This window comes from Acomys russatus, chromosome 22 (assembly GCF_903995435.1).
Source record: "Acomys russatus chromosome 22, mAcoRus1.1, whole genome shotgun sequence".
NCBI classification, from domain to species: Eukaryota; Metazoa; Chordata; class Mammalia; order Rodentia; family Muridae; genus Acomys; species Acomys russatus.
In genome coordinates, this window is record NC_067158.1 from 15,422,220 (window position 1) to 15,444,811 (window position 22,592).

Genomic DNA, 22,592 nt, shown 5'->3' on the forward strand with positions numbered 1-22,592 from the left:
GGCTATTATGAATAAGGCCACTATGAACATGGTTGAGCATGTGTCCCTATTGTGTGCTGGAGCTTCTTCTGGGTATATTCCAAGGAGTGGAATAGCTGGGTCTTGAGGAAGTCCTATTCCCAGTTTTCTGAGATAGTGCCAGATAGATTTCCAAAGTTGTTGCACTAGTTTGCATTCCCACCAGCAATGAAGGAGTGTTCCTCTCTCTCCACATCCTCGCCAGCATGTGGTATCACTTGATTGAACTAGAAATGATCACAATGAGTGAGTTAACCCAGAAGCAGAAAGACTCACATGGTATACACTCGCTTATATCTGGACAGTAGCCCAAGGGGCATGTTCCATGAAAGTCTTCACATATCAGGAAAGTGGTACAGAAGGGAAGATATCCTATTGGGGCTTTAGGTGAGAGAAGCATGGGAGAATGGGGAATAGAAGGATCCAGAGGGTCCTAGAATCCTACAAGAAGAACGTTATGACAGGCAGATCTGGGCCCAGGGGTCCTGCTCAGATTATGGCACCGGCCAAGGACAATACGTGCAGTAAACATTGAACCCTGACCCAGATCTAACCAATGGACAGGACATTCTACACAGTTGAGTGGAGAGTGGGGACTGATTTTTACACGAACTCTGGTGCCCCGTATTTGACCACGTCCCCTGGGTGGGGATGCCTGGTGGCACTCAGAGGAAGGATAGCAGGCTACCAAGAAGAGACTTGATACCTTATGAGCATATACAGGGGGAGGAGGTCCCCTTCAGTCACAGTCATAGGGGAGGGGAGTAGGGGGAAAGCAGGAGGATGGGAGGATACAAGGGATGGGATAATTATTGAGATGTAATATGAATGAGTTAATAAAAAAAGACAATTTGTCAACAAAACAAAAAAGAAAAAGAAAAACCTGGGTCTCACTCCTTTAGTACTCTGCTCTCCTTCTCTGCTGGGAAGTTTCTGTAATACTTTCCACCCATTTACAGAGTGGCAAAACCTGGAAGTGAGCAGAGCCACTACCAGAGAAAGACTACATTTCCTAGGATGCACTGCAGCTTCCTAGGGCCTAAGGAACCTATGTTGAGAAATTAAGTTTATTGAGAGGACTACCACATTTTTTTCCCTCTCTATGAAGCAGCCAGACTCCAGACATTAAGCCTGAAAACATTCCTGCCATTTTGGATTATCCGTCAATCACACAAGGACCTAGACAGACTATATATTAAATAGTGTTCATTTGTTTACCTGTTGTTTTCTGTCTGTGTTCATACACTGCGGGGGTACGCTTTTACTTTTGCTTACCTCTCTGTAGTTTTTGGATAGAGTTTGGTAGGTCACATAGACTCCAAGTATATGTTGAAGACATGAATGAATGAGTGAGTGAGTGAATGAATGAATGAATGATCCTCAGTCTATGGCAAGCCTCTGCTTAAGGAGATTTCTTTCAGAGTTGCAATGACTGGACTGTAAACAGGAATTGATCAGAGGCTGCCCTGCAAGCAATGGTCTCTGTCTGACATAATGAACAGTGGCTATTAATAACAATAATCAATCTCTTTAGTAAATGCTTTTATTCAGATGCCGTTTTTCTCTAGACAGGATGCTGCTTGCTTTCTCTCAAATCAGTGTGTTAGCCACTGTTACTTGCTGCTTTTAGAAACAAGACTGCATCTGTCTGTACTTGATGTCTCCATTAACAGGAACCATCAGGTGTGTGACTCAGCCCTAATTGGTACCACGGCCTTAGCAATATTCTGCTGTCACCTCTCCTGGAAAGCTGGATTTACTGTTGCTGTACCTCAGCCTGCCGTGAATTAATGTGCAACGCAGACAGCAATACAGCCACAAAAACCCCAGCTCTGCACTGTATGGTTGTGATTCCTGACTAGAAATATAGTCAAAGCACAGGAAAATGCAGCATGACACAGAAGATACATTTCTATTAGGTCAGAGCTATAGTTCAGGTGATGTAAGTCCAAATTGGGATGGAAAGAGGTCCTTACTCTGGGTCCAACCTATTGTTCCCAAATTTATTTGTATGGAACCAGCTGCATGAATCCTTAACCTTTTCTTTTTTTTTTTTTTTCACAATTTAAAAACATTTTACAAACTTTGATTTTGAGATCCATTTTAATAAAGACACAAAGAAAATGTGGACAATTAGACCCTGGTACAGAAATGCTGCACATTCCCTGAGGATGGCTGGCCAAGCAGGTTACAGTTAGGACGTGGCTCTGCTCACCTGCCTCTCATTAAGCTCTGGAAGCAAGGAAATTTGAACTACAAGAACAGGCAGCCGGTGTGGAAAAGAAGAGCAGGCCTTTGGTCACAGCACACCTGTTACTTCCCGTTAGACAAAACACTGTCATGGCATCAGGCCCTAGAGAAGCAGGGAATTGTGCCCATAGTGGGAGAATGTCACATAGTTACCTGAAAAAGTTATGAGTATCAGAGGGCAAGAACCGGGGTCCTATTTGCAGTCTACTATTCTTCAAACATTTGGCAACAATTCCATAAATTTGTGTCCATCTTTCATGGCTTTTTAGCAAATGCCTTTGATCTGTATTTAGCAGTTTTCTTCCTTAAGAGATTTATTTTTCATTTTTATTTTATGTCAGACTTTTGGCTGTGTGTGTGTGTGTGTGTGTGTGTGTGTGTGTGTGTGAGTGAGAGAGAGAGAGAGAGAGAGAGAGAGAGAGAGAGAGAGAGAGAGAGAGAGAGAGAGAGGAGAGAGAGAGAGAGAGAGGAGAGAGGGAGAGAAAGAGAGGAGAGGGAGAGAGAGAGAGAGAGAGAGAGAGAGAGAGAGAGAGAGAGAGAGAGAGAGAGAGAGAGAGAGAGAGAGACATTCATTGCAGTGCCTGAGGAGGCCACAAGATGCGATCACATCTTCTTGGACTGGAGTTACAAATGGCTGTTAGCTCCATGAAGGTACTATGAACTATGAACTAAATGTGAGTCTTCTACAAGAGCAGCCAGTTTTCTTCAACACCGAGCCATCTCTCCAAGCCCAAATTTTCTTGAGATACACTTCCCATGTTGTACAACTCACCAATGTAAAACAGGCATCTCAGAAGTTTGCAATATGTTGGCAGATATGTCCAACACACTCCACTTGTTAATTGTAAAATGTTTTACTACTGCAAAAAGAAGTCCCATTGCTTCAGCTCTCACCCATCTGTGCTCTCCCTTCTAGCCTGCACCAATACATATTTACTTCAGGCCCTATACATTTGTCTCTTTTTCAGTTTTTTGATAGTTGTATACACATATGCAATTTGTTGTGATTTTTTATTTACCCCCCCCCCATTACCCTGTTAGCCCCATTCCTTCTTCTTCGCAACTTGCCTACCTAGAGGCTACACCACCAAAGAAAGTGACATGCCCTTCTACAGCAACCAGTAAGAGTCCAGAGCTCTTCAAACAGGAGTGAAGCCTCATGATGCTGAGTCTATCCATGATGACATGTTGTTGAAGGGCCCAGGCTGGCTAGCAAACATGCCCATGAGCAGTGTAGCTGGGTCCTATGGAAATTCCCATTGCGCCTTTTTGCGAAAGCTCCATACTGTTTTCCATAGGGACTGTGCCAATATACATATCCACAGTAGTGAATAGGGGTTCCACTTCTCTCACATCTCCACCATCATTTGCTTTTGTATGTTGGTTGGTCAGCTTTGTTTTGTATTGGCCATTCTGACTGGAATAAGGCAGAATCTCCAAGAGTTTTATTCTTCCTTTCCCTTAGATGGCTAATAATATTTGAACATTTTAAAGTATTGATTAGCCATTAGTATTTCTTCTGAGAACGTCAGTTCCCTAAACCAATGTTTGGTTGAGACTTTTGTTTTCTTAATGTTTAGATTTTTGAGTTCTTGGTGTCTTCTAGATCTTAGTCCTCTGGCAGATGAATAGCTGGAAAGTATTCCCTTCCATCTGTAGGCAGCCTCTATTGAAATTTTCTTGGATTTATAGAAAATTAATCAAGTCCCGTTGTCAATTTTGCTGAAAGATCAGAGTTCAGTTTAGACTGCAGGGAGTTGGAACCTTTCTGTTGTCACCAATACCAGTGTTTTGTGGCTCTCAGATTGGTCCTTAGGCTGTTGAATAAGTCACTGCTGTCCTGCTGGTCAAAGAAGGTGTGTGTTTGGTACCGCTGTCTTGGATCCCCTCTCATTCATATATATTATAATCCCTCCAATAGATATGTATCTTTTGGTAACACTAAATATCAATTGATTAAACTTACCAAATAAAATGCATATTAGTTGATTGGATCAAAAGACAAACAACAAACAAACCCCAAAATTCACCATTTTTCACATCCAAAAAATACTTGTTTCCCCCGTCTCCCCCCCTCTCTTTGTGTGTTTGTGTTTGTGTGTATGTGTGTGTGTGTGTGTGTGTGTGTGTGTGTGTGTGTGTGTGTGTTTGTAACTTCATCATTGACCTTAAGTGAATGGTTCACTTTCTTTGCCTTATCTTCAAGCCAGAATATTCTGTCTTTTAAATGATCAATTCTGTTGGTGAGAATTACTACTGAATATTTCATTTCCAGTATTGTCCCAGTTTGCATTTTCTTTTTTGTTTCTATCTCTTCATGAATACTACTTTGATAACCAGCATTGACTTCCTAATTTCATTCATTTGTTTGTTTCTGTTATTTTGGTTTTCATTCAGGCCTTTATTCATATAATTTTGTAATTCATCCATGCCATTATTTGTGTCTGTTTGAATGTGATTTTGATCAATTTTGAATTATTTTTCTGCACTTTCATCTGAATAACTCTCATTGGTAGCCACTGCTATGAATGAAACTGATACTTTTTGGACATGGTATTTTTTCTTATAGCTCTCCGTTGGGAGTTGCCTATCAAGAGTTCGTTTTTTGGTGGAGAGTTTCAGGTGGGCTTGTGTTGAGTTTTAGCTTGGTTCTTGGTACTCCCGTGTTTGGTGAGTCTTGGCTCCTCTCAGTGTTACATGAAGTTCAGCCATAGAAACTCTTAGAGTAGATTTGTAAATGGAGTAGCTGAGGTGATCACAGTTAAACTGTGTGGAGGACACAGTGTCTCTCCTAACAAACTGCTATCAGTGCAGTACAGCAGGCCCTTGCTTAATGATCAGAACTGCTCATCCTCTGACCTCGTGAGGCAGGATTTGCGTGTTTCTTTGGAGAGCGCTAGGAAGGGGAATCTTTTGACTTGCAACTTAGTGAGTTTACATAGCGTTGTGCTTGTGCTCCAGTGGGGTTCAAACCTCTTGCTTTTCCGTTTGGGGTACACAGGATATAAATGTTTAGAGGCATTATAGTAGGTTTTGCTGAGACCTCTTAACTGCCTGGACAGTTAGGGACTGGGAACACAAGTTGGTTGTGGGGCTTTTGATCCTTCAGACCTTTAAATTGTTCGCTAGAGGTAGAAACACAGAGCAGGGGACTGTGCACGGGAGGTGGGAGACCTCAAACCTGTTTGGACAGGTTGTGTATAAGGCAATGGGAAAGCATAGCAGTGGCAGGGGATCCCTAGACCTCAAGTCTATACTTCTGCAGAAAGTGGGGGCAGTATACACTGGAGGCAGGAATTTGTTAGAGTTCTCATCAGCTAAGTTTTGTTGGGGCCAAGGGGTTCAGGAGTGTGTTGTGAGAATAAGAGTCCCCAACATCTCTCATTTGCCTGGATGAGATGTGGATAAAGAGCAGCGAAAGTATGCGTTAGAGGCAGGAGGTGCTAAGAGATGTCACCTGTGCTGCTGGGTTGAGTATGGAGAATGGAAGTACATGGTAAGAATGTAAGACTCCAGTACCTCTACCCAGCCAAGCCTGAGCTGAGCATACAGAGAGAGGGAGGGAGGGAGAACGTCCTAGGACCTCTAATCTATCCGCCTTCTTGGGAACAGTGCTGCAGAAATATGCAGTGGGCTTAGGAATCCCAGTGATTGCTCACTTGTCCAGCGGGTATGAGTGTGCAGAGCAGCCAGAGTTTTTTTTTTTTCTTGATGCTTAGATGACATTTTCTGGAGATGCGAGAACAGAGACCTATTTGCCCCTAATATTAGGAAAATATCACTCCCAAGTCTAAGTGGACGTATCAGTGAGTTTATTGTGTTTCTTATAGGAGTATAGGTAAGCCCTTAATTTATAGAAGCAGGGGCACTCAAAGACTGCTGCTTTACCAGAAACCTGAGGCCAGCATAGTGACAACACACAAAAGCTGGGTTCCTGAAACTCCCTATGTAGCTTTCAGATAGCTTAGCTGGCCTGAGGATCTCCTCCATCCAGCAAAGCTTTACTGCTTGTATAACCTTGGGGAAGGCCTCTGTGAATCTTCTTTCTTTGGCTTCATAAACATCACGATCCTTCTTCCTCCCCCCCCAGGAAGTAATGTTTCTATTCTCAGGAAGTAGCTACACCAAACTGAATATGAATTTGGAACCATATGTGTGTGATATATGCAGAAGGCATTCTTTTATGTTAGGGTTCATCCACGACAGAGCATGCACCATTCATTTCATCTCATGGTTGAATGATGCACACATTCACCAGCGTCTCACTCTTCGGAATAATTTTGCTGTACGTCTTCCTATGTGGGTTTTTGTATGAACATGTGTTGTAGTGTTTGTTATGTGGCTTGAGGTGAGACTTCTGGGCCATATTTGGATTCCTGAAGCCGAAGTATTCTTCAGATGGAAGGCATCATTTTGAACTCTAGTTACTATTAATATTTTTCATCTCTCTCTATTTTCATTGTTACCTGTTATGTTCTGATTGTTTAAAATTTTAGCTATCCTGGTGTGTGAAGTATAATCTGAATTTCTATTTTTCTATAACTGATGCTCCTAAATAATTTTACATGGATATTGACATCTATATGTCATCTTTTAAAATAACATTATCTTATCTTTTTAAAAATATTTTTATTGTTCATATGTATATTTATATTATTACACATATATAAAATAAACTACATACAGCAAGGAGAACCACAAAACTTTCAGGAATTATATAAATGTTACATTCATAGTGTTTTGGCTCTTTGTATTTGGCAACCTTGAGGAAAACATCTTTCCTATCTTGGCGAGTCTAAAATTCTGAATGTAAGTCATTACAATTTCTTATCTTTTTAATTGTGTGAGTGAGTGTATGTAGCTATGTACAGAGGGCAGGAGAAGGCATCGGATCTTACAGAGCTGGAATAGCAGGCAGCCTTTTAACAGCCTCACATAGGTGCTGGGACTTCATCTCCAGTTACTTTTGAGTTTATCTGCTTTTTTGTTCTACTTATTCACATCAGTCATGATTCACTGATTGCCCAGTAACTGCTCTATCATTTTCAGCAATGCTCTGGACAGAAATTAAAGATGAAGCCCATCAAATTGAAGGGCTGTTTCCCTGGATGACTCCTCACGATTGTCCTGGTCAGAGAGAGATTCCGTCCTACTTGCATCCGTGGGTTCTCTCTGGAAAACCAGACAGCTTATCATTATCTTATTTTTCTGATAGGATATCAGTCTTCCACTTGCCTATCACCATAGCTCCCACTGTTGTTGAGATCACCTTCTCGGAACTTTTATATACACTGTTGAAATGAAGTCTGTTCTTTGTAGAAGATGAGCAACTGTCATGCCATGTCTTTCTTTCAAGGCAAAATATCTGGGATGTTTCTCTTTAAGCAGGACTGGCAGGGATGCCCTGAGTCTCCTAGAGTAACACTCCTGCTTTACATGCTTTGTGCTCATTGAAGATGGAGGGCTGCTGGCTCAGATGTTCTCTGCTTGTTTTTCATATGGTGCAATCTTCGCATTGGCCTGTGGTAAGGTCAATGGTAGTCTCCAGATTTTCAACATCTCTTGTATCATTCAAACTATCTATTGTATGAAGGAGAGCTGGGTAGACAAGCAAAGCTTTCACCTCTCAGTTGTACTTAGCAGCAGCTTGTGGTCACTTACTAAGAGGTAGGGGCAAGGCAATAAATGCTTTATCTTCCCTCTCTTGGAAAAGAGTCTTAGGATCCAGTCATGAAAGGGCCTGAATACTTGGATACACTAACATGAAGTGGAATTTCTTTCCCTGAGATGGAAAGCATGAAGAAAGTGGTGGCTCATATTTCAAATGTGGTGGGCTACTGCAGATGTTTTGAAATGCTAGTTTATTTCACTTTCTTTTGGTACAAAGGCCATTTGCACACCTTTTAAATGGTTACTTTGGAAAAAATGCAGCAGTTTCCTGGAGAATAAGTCTCAGATTATTCATACTGTCCTGCGAGAAATCTGTTTATCTCTATGCCAAAACATCTATCTATACTTGCCTCATACCTATGCCCAAAGAGACTTTGCCTATCAAATAATTAAGCCAGGTTTTGGGGGAATGCCATTTGACACTGTTTTCTCCCAAATAACATGTTTATCATATTTTATTCATTAGAAAGTTATAGTTGTATGATTGTATGGCATTACATAACGTGCTGAGCCATTTATTTTTTAAAATCAGATTTTTATCTTAGGAATCGCTCCAACATAAATATTTGCATGGACTGCAAGGAGTTGGTCATATCAAATATTCATGCGACCAAGTCAGAATCTGATTTTTTTTTTCTTTTGGTCTGTGTAGCTTACCTGTCTTACTTGGTATGTGGTGGGATCCTGAGTAATGCTGGAAAACATTACCCTCTTCATAATTCACCCCCATACTTCAGCTACCTCTCTCATTTATCTCTCTCTTGGGAAATTTTGGAATCTGTGAGGGCCCATGCAAGGGTTCCTGTCTCTAGGGTTCCTTTCCGGGTGTGTGGGTAGTCTGCATGACCTGCTCTGTCTCTTTTGCCTGGGAGGTATGCTTTGAGTGTGTGCTCCCTGCTGAGAAGCTGGACTGGTTAAGAACTTTGTGAGTTGGGGAATTTGTTACAATTTTTTTAATGTAGGGTGGAAGGAGGAAGTAATTGGAGAGCTCTGGGCTTTTTAATCCACCTGGCCCAACATGTGTCCTTTCTGTCAGATGATATAGTATTTATCTTCACACCAATAGGAAACCTCCCACTGCACATGGGCTAACGGCTTACCCAGCGTCTGCCTTATCAGAGCATTTCTTCATCAATAGGGGCAAGATTACTCTTTAAGGCAATTCCTGTATGCTTAGACAAGTATTCATTTTTTATTGCACCATTTCTAGAAGTGATTGTATTGTTTGTATAGACTCTCATAAGTTATGAAAGTTATGAAGCAACAAAACATCGGAAACTGAGCTCAAAAAGTGGCCTAAGCCAATCTCCTAAAAAGACCATGTCCTAACACAAGCTCAAAAATCACAGAAAAGCAGAATAAAGTGCCTGGCCTCCAAACCTACTGGAGAACATTGCCCTCTTGCAGGAGATGGCAGTCCGTTGTAGCTTCCATCTCCACACAGATGGTGGCTGTGCAGGTATGTATGCTGGCTCTGAAGGCTCCACACCTCAGTGATGTCATATTCTTCTTAGGTCTTACCCTACAGTTGAGTGGAGAGTGGGATATGACTTTCTCACGTACTCTGGTGCCTCATATTTGACCATGTCCCCTGGAGGGGTAGACCTGGTGGCACTCAGAGGAAGGACAGCAGGTTACCAAGAAGAGACTTGATACCCTATGAGCATATACAGGGGGAGGTAATCCCCCTCAGGAACAGTCATAGGGGAGGGGAATAAGGGGAAAATGGGAGGGAGAGAAGAATGGGAGGATACAAGGGATGGGATAACCATTGAGATGTAACAAGAATAAATTAATAAAAAAATTAAGTAGAAAAAAAAAGCTCCGTGATTCTCAGTGGGCATCACACACCAAGCCAGAAAGTAGATCACTATAGCTTTTCTGTTATGATGAAAGTTTGCAAGGCTATGACTTCTTTGAGTTCAGGTGCCTCTGTGGAGATGGCTGTGAGAATTGTTTGATGGCCAGTTCTGGTGTCTGTTGTGAAAGGACTTGATGTAAATACGTTTCTTAACTCCTCATCTTCTCAGAACTCAGAGCACAGAAGCTTGTGGTTTGACAATCAGGGATTTGGTCCATTTGCTTTAAGAAAGTGAGCTGCTGGGTGACATCTTGATCTAAGGGCCTGTGGTGTCCTACTGTGAGTCAATAAGGTTATGAAAGCTATCTGAAGAATGGTCATATCACGTCAGCTCCTGCTTGGTTGTTTATTACGTCACTATGGGGTTTTCTGTTGAATGGCACTAGACCAGTTACTAAAATAGTGCTTTAGTAACTTACGGATTCTTCTAGTCACCAACGGTTGCTGAAATGACATCATGATGTCAGAATTTCAACATCATGTGTCCTCATTGTGTTCCATGCCAACTTTCTGTTTTCAAGTGAAAGCTTTCTCTTTCTTGTCAAGATCAAGAAAGTGTCAACTTTAAAGGTATCTCTTTATCTATTACGATTCTGGAGTGCCTCTAAAGTGAAGGAAATGGTTCAGAGATTACCACTACAACAAAACACAAGGTGCCAGAGAGAGACAGAGTCATTTGGCTATCACCTCCCCATCCTAAAAGCAAAAAGGCCAAGGTCATCACAAAGTGGACAAAAGCTGCATTTTACTGGAAATGAGGTCACTTCCTTTTCTGTCCTGTTGACTTTGCTGTGACATCATGTTTTCAAATTATCTCCTTTGGTCGCTTTGAAAAAGAGAAAGAAAACAAAGTGAATTGCACTTTTTCTGTTTAATGAAGAAGGAAATATTGTTTCCATTATAATGTACTAAATCCTAACAAGGACTTCTCCGCATTCTGTGCTTTATCAGATACTAAGGCATGTGCAGGATGTTAGGGACAATGGCAGGGAAGGAATATTGCAAGGGCATTCTTATTCTGAGTCCAAGGTAAGTTTTGTTGATCACAGACTGGGTGGGCGAAGGAAGAGACCTGCTGAGAGTAGCATGAAGGAAACTCTAAGTGAAAAGCCAGCGGAAGGCAGCAGCCATCTGGAAAGCCCACAGGCAACGGAGAGATTTTGCTCTTTTGATTGTTTGTTATAGTAGAGATCACACCGAAGTCCTGTATGCATTAAGCAAATGATCAATTTCCCTAGCCCAAGTTTGACGTTTTAATATTTTTTTTATGTTTTACAAAACATTTTTATTTAAAAATATTCTTATTAGTTTTTTTTAAAATCCCATACAAAGTATTTTTGTCATAGTCATTTTCCATTCCCAGCTTTTCCCAGATATGCTCCATCTTTCCTACCTACCCAACTTTCTGTCTTTTTTCCTTTTTTATTCTTAACCAATCAAGACCCATTTGTTCTGTCTAATCTCCCCCTGATGACAGTTGGCTTACCCAGGGCTACACTCTTAAAGACAACCCGCTGTCTCCTGGAAGCTAACAATTGCCAATAACCCAATGGGCTGGAGTGAAATTTTGCACCCAATTCCCATCTTCATTAAGGATTTGTCCTGTTTATTGCATAAGTTTTGTGTATGCTGGTAACAACTACTATGGGTTCCTATATGCGGTTGTCCCTCTGTGCCCAAAAGACACTGTTTTCTTGTGGACACACACTGCTGCTAGCTCTTACGCTCAATGCTTTATTTTCTGCCATAGTCCCTGAGTTTTTGGAGGAGTGGGTGTAGGATATATGTTTTGTTTAGTGCAGAATGTTCTGCTGTTTCGTATTCTCTGCACCTTGGCCAGTTGTGGGTCTCTGTGTTATAACTACCATCTACTGCACATAGAAGTTTCTATGATGAGCACTGGGAAAGGTATTGATCTATGTATACAATGAAACATTTTTAGCAATTGGTTTAATACGATCTCCATTTAGTATATTAATAGTAGGAGGTTCTCCCCCCAGGTCCTATGACTTGTCTAGCCATAGATTCTTGGCCCGGTAATGGTCCAAGGTATGGGTTTCATCTTGTGGAATACATCTTAAATCCAATCACAAAGTAGTTGCTTATTCCTTAGATAGTTAACGTTTGAGTCAAAAACTTTTCATCTTGAAACTAACATAGCTTCCTGAGCCTGGAAACCATGATTCTGTTGACCTTTCTTGGAGGCACTATTAGCCCAAACTCTGATTCTAGATCTATGCTTAGTTGAATAACCAGAAGGTAGCTCTGTTGTGCCTTAGATTTGCAGTCTTCTCCAAGCTTATAGTTTGAGTGCTTGCTCCTCAGTTGAAGATGCCAATGGGGAAGCTGTGAAGTCTTTAGGAGGTAGGGCCTACCAGGCAGAAGTAGATGACTCCGGGTGAGGCTCTGATGCTTTTGCCTGGCCCTGGTTCTGTGTTCTGCTTTCTGGTATGGTGTGATATGAATAGTTTCCACCATAGAATACTCCAACCATGAGTTGCTCTGGCAGGCTCACTCTGCCATGATGAACTGAGACCCTGTGAAACGGAACCAAAACAGCTCTTCTGTCCCTTATGGTATGCCTGTCAGGTCTTATGGTCACTATTTCCTAGATGCTAAGAAGAATTTTCTTTGAGACATGTGCTAGTGTGACTAAAAGCTTTCTTTTATTGAGAAGCCCTGTTGTCTACTTATGTCTCTTTATCTTTGAGTTCAGAAGCTTTGTGAGGCTCTTTTCAAAGACAATTTCTCCCCCAGATGGAATCCTGTGCCACCTGGACAACACTATTCTGTTTTGTTTCCTTATTATTTGATAATTGTCAGGGGCTCTTTTATGTTAACATCTTGGCTATATAACCTTCGCAATTGTTCTTATTGGCATTTGTGACTATTGGGAAGTTCTCTAAGCGCAACTTAAGAAAGGCTGAATAACAAAGACACTTAAGATGCAATGATATGCTGTGGAGTGAGACCTAGTCAGTCCCAGCCCTGCAGAAAATGAGACGAGTGATAACAGGAATGACCCTCAAACTGTTCATCTTATGAAGAAAATGTTCCAGCTGTGGGCAATAGTGCACAGGTGGCTATGAGGAATTAAACGAACATCCTGTTGTCACAGTGGTCATTTAAAGAACGGAAGTGTGCTAGGCATTAGAAGACATCCTGCTGTAAACTGGGGTCTTTAGTTGAACTTATGGACATTGAAATTGAGAGACTTTCTTTTCCTTTGAGCTGTGTGAGCTAAACAAGTTCTTTAGCAACAAATCTGATTCCATTCCATGTTTGTGTTACAGAGCTAGAGACAGCAGTATATAAAATCCTGAGGGACTGAATGAAACAACATGTGCTTGGTACCTTACTCAGGACAGATAAAGACAGAACTATATTCTGTCCTCTCTACTGGTTCCTTGTCTTTCTAGAAGAGGACTGCCTTAGCTACTGTTCCATTGCTGTTAAGAGACACCAGGGCCAAGGCAACTTACAAAAGAAAGCATTAGTTTGTGGGCTTGCTTACAGTTTCCAAGGGTGAGCCATCATGATAAGGCATACAGGCATGGTGCTGGAACTGAAGCTGAGAGCTGTCACGTGATCCTCAAGCAGGAGAAAGAGACTCTTGGCCTGTCATGGACTTTTGGAGCCAAGTGGCACACCTCTCCAACAAGGCCACATCTCATAATCCTTTCCAAAATAGTTCACCAACTCGGGACTCAGTATGCAAACATACGTGCCCATGGGGGCCACTCTCATTCAGACTTCCACAAAGAGTCACAGAGGACTGAGATAATGATGAGGGAGTTTCTATGAAGATATACCAACCTTATCCCACATAGCCACATTTGGATTTGTTACCCACCCAACATTCGGCCACCTTTCCATAGAGTCACTCTCTACTCTGTCTTCTTGCCCTTGCTTTATGCATTCTAGAGACAATTACAAACAAGCTGCTGAAGGGAGATCATTGGGCGCCGGCATTTTGGGCGCCAAGCCATGAGTGAGTTGGAGGTAGTAAAGTGAGACAAGGAAGTGGCAGAGCGGATGAATTGTTCTGAAGCATTTTGCTCCTGTATCCCAGGGGAATACTATGATACACATGATGGATGGAAGCTCCTGTAAGAACTCAGGATCATGTCCCTCTATGCTCTCTGTGCTTTTATTCTCTCATGAATAGGAAAACATCATTTGAGAAAGATACTTCATATTCCAATTGTTTATTGGAGATAACATATCAATGTGTGTGTACGTGTGTGTGCACACGCTCGTGTGTATGTGTGCATGTTTAGATTCCTTATGAATCAAATGATGGGATTCAATTGTGTATAAAGAGAAATATAAAAAGAGTATTACACTTTTATAGTTATTATTTTATAGTTATTATTTTTTAACTCAAGTATTAGTTCCTATGCCTAGAAGTTTTATGCTTGCAAGTTTAAAAAGGTATATTTAAAAACCAGAATGGCAATGCACTTGCAGAATTTGGTATATCAGAATGCTTCTTTTGTACTTCTAGACACAATCTGTACTTCTTTATAATTATGATGGTGGTATGAGCTCTCTAGTTTGCGTCCAGAAGTAGGTGAACAATAACTAACAGTCATAGAATGTTCAAATAGTATCCTGGCATTTCATTTGAGGATGTTATAAATATGTTTGCACAATTGATATTCTACTGAGTCTATAATTTTCCATTTTAGAATTCATATTATAATAAGCATTTTTTCTCATTTAAAATTCTTTGTGGGTGTCTGTTAACGGTTGGCAATAAAACAAACATCTTCTCATGAGCTGCTTAGTTTCAATTTAGGGTAAAACATTTTTAGAAGTGGAGTCTGGAGCTAAGAATTGTAAAAGTCGGGGCTTCAGCTGTAATGTGAGGGGCCGGTTCAGCGTCAGTACCTGCTTACCCACTGTGCTCATTAGTGTCTGGCTGTGTGTGCTGTTCTGTTCTGTTCCTGTGGTACTTGTGCTTCTGTTTTAGTCGTTATTACACATATTACAATGAAAAAGAAATGTATCCCAAAGTATTTTTACACTCAGCCTTTGCCTGCAGATACTGCTGCACACTTCTTTATGTGATTGGTGCTACACCAATGAGAGCATGCTGGGAAATCTTGAAGTATTGGGTCAACAAGTGCATAGTAGTCACGTGACTCGCTGCCTATGCTGAAACCTTTTCGTCTTTGAAATAGTTTGGTACTTGAATAAGTATTCTGAGGAATTTAGATCATTGGTACACCAAGGCAGAAATGAGAAAGTAAACCTAAGCTAAATACCTAAGTTATGTATGTCACAAATTAATTTAACAATTTACAAAGATTTTCTTAATTGTTAAATATGTATGCATGCTTTCATAATTATATGTATTGCTGTCTAATCTGGAGAAAGTCATAGACATTACCTACCTATTAGAGAGATATATTCTCTTGAAATCTTTTTTTTTCTGAAAAACTAAATGTTTTTTTCTTCTAAAATTTTTTTCCTAAAAAGCTAGTGTGTTACTTCAAATAAAATGTAACTTTGAAAGAATTTAAAATATGAATATGCATAGGTACTTATAGAGAATTTATTAAAACTTTTTTGGATTTAGTATGAATTTTTCAAAATACATTAACAAAGTATACCTATGAAGGCTGCAAACTGTACTAGTGACGAGAGCAGCCATGATGTCATCTTTCTACTACTCCCTTCCCCCTGCACACACCAGTTTACATTTGGTGTTTGCATTATCTTGTCAGCATTCATGGAACTTTCCCAAATAAACTGTGGGCTTCTCAATATCAAATAGAGCGACGTTGCATTCAGGCAAAATTCTGCACAGAGCCGAAATTATGTTCTTTCTTTATTTACTTATTTACATGGTGCCAAAAGCTGTTCCAAATGACTCACAAGGATGAATTAATTCTGTCCTCCAACAACCTTATGAGGCAGTGTCTCTCCTTAGCCTCATCTTGAGAGGAGACAGCTGGGCTTGGAAGTTTCACCCAGCTTTTCAGGGTCATGCATTTTGTAGGAGGAATGCTGGCTGTCAGGATCCATCATCTTTGTCTCAAGCTCTTCATAATGGTATGAGAGTGGCTAAGAACATATTGCCACTCAGCACCCCACCACTAGGACTCAGTGCTTTGCCCAGTTACAGATGGGAGCCTACTCCACAGAGATGCTTCAAAGCTCCACTGACCTATCTCTTGACCTTGGGGAAGTCTTCTTCAACCATTTGGGCTTGTGCCTTTCTTGCATGAAGCATGGGAGTGTCCACCCACTTTGGAATTTTGATGAAGACAGTGTTGAGCAGTTAGTGTCAATCATCAGTTTAGCCTCTTACTCACCCTCCTATGGAGCAGAATAGCTATTGATAGGGATCCCTTGTGTGGACTTAGTATATTAGTGTATGGTTTCCAGAGCTGCCTGAAAAGGAGTGTTAGGGAATTCATCTGTGTATAGGTCCATGTGTTTTTTATCAATGCATTCTGGCATCTTTGCCATGTATAAACTAGAAGCCATCAGCAAGAAAGGATTAAAGCTGTGGTCAGTAGTGGTGGTGGTTGGGGTTCCAGGTGCAAAGCTTCCCACTCACCACAGAGCTCGCTGATGGGTGGAAAACTCAAGCCTGAGGACAATCAGCAGACTGCTGTTAACATAGCAATAATGGCCACTAAAGAAACAAAACTCTAATTCTATAAATGGCCCACTTTTGACAGCCAGAGCCCCAAGCATATAAACATGCCAGAAAAGCAGCAGAGAGTGGCCTATAAAGACCACCATAGCAAGCAGCACTGATGATAGCTTTTTGATAAAACTTTCTTTATATGCTGGATGTAGTTAGTGATCAGAGGTTACGGTCCCAGATGGTTCTTAACAAATTTTCCCTCAACAAATTCTCAGGCTTCAGCAGGTTTTCAATGTGGAATTCAGAATTCTGAGGAGGAAGAGGACACTAAGAATTCAGAGCCTGACTCTCAGCTCCAACAGGGAATGCCCCCCCCCCCCCCAAGCTACTTTCACAAGAGTCCCTGGAGATCTAAAAGGATCTGGAGGCAGAGACCTCCTATTGACTGTTGGCAGTAGGGATTATTCCTGCCTTAACTACAAAAATTCTGCACTTATTTTCACAACTGCAATGGATGTAGTGGCTTTAGCTTATCATTCTGCTGTGATCAAGGACTCAAATTTATTTCATCTTAATCCCACATGACAATCTGCTTTCCCCTTAACTGACTGATAAAGTATCTCCAATTCATAGTTTGGGGTCTACCTACTCCATTCTTAGAGAAGACAGACAAGTACCCAGTTGGATGGTCTCAAATGGATCCTGTCATTTTAACAATATATGTCTGAAGCCAAGGCAGCAGACAAGAGGACAGAACCCTGGACACACATCTCAGAGGATACTCACAAGTGTAATCTGTGTCTCTCTAACAAATTATTGTAATCTTAAGCCATCTGTCCTTACCACATGGACTCAAGGTATAAAAGCATAAATGCATTATCGTCAGCTTAATTTAGGGAAATTTACCTAAATATACATTTTCCTTTAGTGATGCTTTGAGGGGAAACAAGGACCATACAAACTGGACTTTGCCCTTTTTAAAAAATTCTTCAAGCTACTTAGGTTTTTGAGCACTAAGTACTATGCTCCATACTGTTGGATACCATGTTCTGTACTTGAAACTGATACTCCAGTACACAAAACAGATACAAATTTCAATAACTAGACTGTCAACATACATTAGTGAGTAAAGGTGCTGTGCAAATCTGCCAACCCAAGTTTGGTCCCTGAGACCTACATAAAAGGAGAGGAGTTACTTCACAGTTGACCTCTGATTTCAAAAGATGAGCCATGACATGTGTCACTCACCCACTGTCTCCCCCACAATGATAATAATAAAAAATCTTATAAAGCAATGATACTTTAATTATGGTCCATTTAGGTTTCTGGTTTTACTGATCAGAATTCTACTGAGATGCTGTTTTATTCCCAACTCCTGGGATTAGGTTATAGCATAAGACACAGTTCCGACCCCCCTCCGACCCCACCCCCCGAACGATGCAGACCATTGCCTTTGCTTGACCATCAGAATTTAATGGTAAGACCTTTTGCTGATCATGGTCATGTGTTATGGAGAAATCAAGTTGGTGCTGACCAGGAAGCTTTCTCCCTTCTGGTTAGATTTCATAACACTGGAAAGTGCTTCACAGGCTACTGAGGAACAAAGTTATTAACAGACATACCCAATTGTGAACCCTATGAACTACATTAATGTCCAGCAAGGCAAGATATGCCTAGGGGTGCAAATAATGGCAAGAATGTTTAAGGCCAAACAACTATTTTCTTGTTGGATTTAAGGTCTGCAGCAGGAGGAAACAAAACAAAACAAGATGAGTTCCTAGTTATGAAACCATGATTAGGGAGCTCCCTGGCTCTGGAGGCAACGGATGGCTAGTATTCTACTAAGTGGCATAATATTAAATTGTCTTCGAAATAAGTCTCATGCTAATGGATTAGTGCATCTCTCAAAACACATCAAAGAAGATTTTTTGTGCATTGTACCGTGATCAATGAAGAAACTCACTAAAGTGCCACAAATATGGACCAGTGGAGTGCTCGGCCACAAATGGGACATCTTTGTCAAACTCCCCAAAGCTCAGGGACCCACAAAAAAGGAAAGAAAGGCTTGAGTGAAAGAGCATCTTCTGAACATGAGCAGACAACGGCACTCATGAACTCGCTGCACCCATGATTGCCCTCGCAAGCCCTGCACAAATCAAGACAGTCAATGTTTTATTGTGGAGGAGACAGGAGTTTCTGAGCCTCTACCCCTAAATGAGATCTACAGAGGATGACTTCTGGATCAGGGAATATCTGTTTTCTCTTAGACAAAGCTCTAGCGTCTGGCTCCATACCCAGGACTATATTGTCAACATAAATTAGATTCAGTGGGTTACTAGAGACAGAGAGAGAGGCAAGGAGGGGAGGGAGGAAGGGAGGGAGAGAGAGAGAGAGAGAGAGAGAGAGAGAGAGAGAGAGAGAGAGAGAGAGAGAGAGAGAGAGAGAGAGAGAGAGAGAATGAAGTTGGTGTGTGTAGGGGTCTGGGAGAACTGCAGTTAATATGAAGAAAATTCTCCAAGATTAAAAATAGTTATTAAAAATACAAAGGTTTTGAAAGCTGACTATCTTCCTGAAGATGACTGTGTGAGATTAGCCTGATTCTACACTTACTGCTGTTGCTGAGGCAACAGTGAAGTGACATGCCCAGCTCTGCAAAGGAGGGACAGTATCTCTGAGATGGAGGCTTCTGGGGCTTTTAGAAATTCTCCTCGGAGGCCTAAGTAAACCTGGAAAAGGCTTTTACGTAACAGACAAAAACATCCTTAAGTTGCATTTGTATTCCTTTTCATCTTCTCCCAGCCACATTTTAATCACCTCAGGCCTTGGAGCAACAAACCCAGAAATGTGCTTCCCAGGCTGGTCTCCAGGGCAACCCCTGGCTTTCGCTAACTCAGCACTCTGCTTTTCCAATTTGCATTTTCATCTTAGCTCTTTGACTGACTATGTACCAATTTCTGGATTTGCTGATTTGTTTTTAAAGTTAAGCCAATGTCTCTGTCAATGTAAACAAAGGGCAGCAACTGAGTAATGGACTTATAGTTAACCTCTCTACATTCTATGTTTGAGAATCCAAATACCCTAGCAATTTAAAGGAGTTACTAACTTTCTCTACATCTGTACAAATTGCCTTATTGTTTTATTTTCTTATATATATTATTAATTTATTCATATTACATCTCAATTGTTATCCCATCCCTTGTATCCTCCCATTCTTCCCTCCCTCCCATTTTCCCCTTACTCCCCTCCTCTATGACTGTGACTGAGGGGGACCTCCTCCCACTGTATATGCTCATAGGGTATCAAATCTCATCTTGTAAGTCAATATATAATACATTTGTAATGCTCCTCATATTTTTCTTTGACCCAGGTTTGGTGATGGTTATACAGTCAAAATTTGGCTGCACAAGGAAGGAAGTCAAGCTAATGCAGTTTCTGACTGCTTAAAGCTCCATTTCCCAGGAATCCAGTTTAAGGTAAGTTGTGTGGCTTTCCTAGAGAACTCACCAATAGATATCTATTCATTCCAGATAAGGCACTGATGCCAAGAAAAGATAACACTTAGGCCTGGCTTAGTGAACCAGTGAGCTTATTGGGGTTACCTACAGGAGTGTGAGTTACTCAAAGGTGGCGGTGTCACTGAATAACCAGCTCCAGGATGAGTGACCAGTCACCCGAACTGCACTCCTGGTATTCTCTGCATCACTTTCAGGCCACTTCAATGGAGACAGTTACCTTGCCCCAGGTATTATCCTTGGGTGGGAGTCTTTAATGAGTTTTTCTAACTTGCTGTTTCCTGAGCCTTGTGACTTTTCTAAGTTTCTTGGCCTATGAGTTCATCCTCCCTCCAGTGGGATGAAACAGCTGTGTAGAGAGATGATGCTAATAGCCCATGTAACTGGTTTTAGCCAAAAGCATATTAGATATATATTAGCTGATTTTTTTTTGTTTTATTTCATACTGCCAAAACATGGAACCTGCTATAGTTTTGCCTCTTTGTGAATTATTGGCCATGTCTTGCTACCAAAATAGTTTGGCAGACATTGCTTGACTACTGTTGAGCTGCTTGTGGGACCATGATTGCATTTGCTCCCCTCTTAGCATTCTCACAGCTCCATTGAATAGCTCATTTCTTTGGGGTAGAGGACTGCAGAAGACAATTTCTTTTATGTGTTTGCGATGGCATTTATAAGCTTGGTAATTTTCACATTATATAAGCTTGGAAATTTCCATATTGCTTAATGAAAAGAATTATATGCTTGGAACCATAATCTTTGAAGTTGATGTGACCAAGTATGGTGCATGGGCCAGTAACTTCTTCAATAGGGGATATCCTTTAGGCATACAGAACTGCACACTCCAACCAACTGAATCAAAACTGGCCTTCTGACAAAGTATCTATGTCATTCTTCTACACATTGAAGTTTTTAAAGCACTCAAGAGTAGTTCTTTCTCTTTTATCATTCGTATTTGTTAGCTTGTTTGTTTTGCATAAGCTTGCTGCATAGCCTGACTAGTCTGAAGCTCACCATCTAGCTACGGTTAGACTGGAATTTGAGCCAAATCTCCTACCTCTGCCCCTCAGGCACTAGGCTTACTGGTGGGAGCACCACCCTTGCTTATAATCTTTTGAGGTTTATTTATTTTTATTTGATATGTATAGATGTTTTGCCTATGTGAATGTCTGTTCACCATGTGCCTACAGTACCCCCATTTCTGGAAACCAGGCAAGGGCATTAGTTCTTCTAGAACTGGAGTTATAGACTATTATGAGCGCCCATGTGAGTGTTAGAAATTGAGTGCAATATGAATGGTTTTATTTTTCAATTTTAAAAAGTGCAAAAAAAAAAAAAAAAAAAGAAATTGAATACAGTCTTCTGGAAGAGCAGTCAGTGGCCTTAACCACTGAACCATCTCTTCAGTCTGGCTTATAATTCTTTTAGATAATGGCTGTTCTTATGCATCATAATATCTAGTAGCCTTTATCCATTTTAACAAATAACCTGTGAGACACTATCATTTGTGTTCCAGTACCATTCTAAAAGACACAGTAAAAAATGTCATTATCTCCATGGGAAAGCACAAAAATAAGAATCAGGGTGAGTAAATGACTTGCCGAGAGTTTCTCAGCTAATGGAGAAGACATCTGGAACCTAAGAATCCCATGAGGCTTGAGAAGTTTAAGGAACTCTCAGATATTTCCATTACGCCATATTCACCGCCCTCTTTCTGGAGTATGTGTAGGCAGCCTCTGGCCATTAAAGTGTCCCCTAGTGCTTATGACATGGTGGGACAGAGTGGGGCAGGGCGTAATCTCACTTCAAAGGAATGCCACTTGTCTAATAGGCTTCAGGATGAACTACAGCAATAAGCAGCCATCCATTGGGAACTCCCTACACTACCTACGAGCCTCACAACGTGTGGCTGGAAAAAAACGCGCTTGAATTTATTTACAACAAAATGTAGTGTAATTAAGTTTGCTCAATGGTTTCCAATCTTTACTCCTTGTATTTTTCTGACTTTGACTTTTAGGGACAGCGCCTTAATTTAATGGAATATCATGTGCAAAAGAGTTGGGAGTGCTTAGCTGATTTGTTCAGTGTTCTAGAGAACAACAGGCACCTCCTGAATATCAGGTATTACTCCATCAGCCAGACCAGCCTGGAGCAGGTAAGCCACCTCAGACAGCCTGACCAACACAGCATGCTGCTCTTAAATGTAACTATTGGGCCTTATCCGGCAGACTTGAAAGTGTGTTAGATTGCTTCTTCAGCATACTGCCTATTTTGATTAACCTTACTCGATCTTCCAAAAGTCTACTAAAGATGGCAATGGTTAGGAGGCTTGTCTAGCCCATGTGCTTTGTTCAGTGCACAGACCTTGAATTTGCTCATTGGAAACACTGGGCCATCCCTTCTGTTAAGTTTACCCTTTTCTAACTTAATTCAACCCCAAATGAAGGATTCGACTCAGGAAAATGAGTAGAGAATACCAGAAATGGAAACTTACTGCAACTACAAGGAATTGAACTATTGAGACATCCTGGGTGATAATAAGGCGTTAGTCCTTCCTTATTTGTACAGCTGACTGCTCAGTGGTGTGTGGTGCTAAAGGCAAGGGTGGTGTAAGGGCATGATGCCTGCCTTTTAAATTTTTATCTTATTTGTAATTAAAAATATAATTACACCATGC

The 22,592-nt window shown here is 41.0% G+C and overlaps 1 protein-coding gene across 1 annotated transcript in view; it reads left to right on the top strand.

Moving 5' to 3' along the window:
* Positions 1–22,592, top strand: part of Abca13 (ATP binding cassette subfamily A member 13) — a 403,635-nt gene that overhangs the window by 380,348 nt on the left and 695 nt on the right. Inside the window, exons 59-60 of the mRNA XM_051164717.1 lie at positions 19,771–19,876; positions 21,933–22,070. Of these exons, the coding sequence (XP_051020674.1) occupies positions 19,771–19,876; positions 21,933–22,070 (244 nt within the window). The remainder of the gene's footprint in view (positions 1–19,770; positions 19,877–21,932; positions 22,071–22,592) is intronic.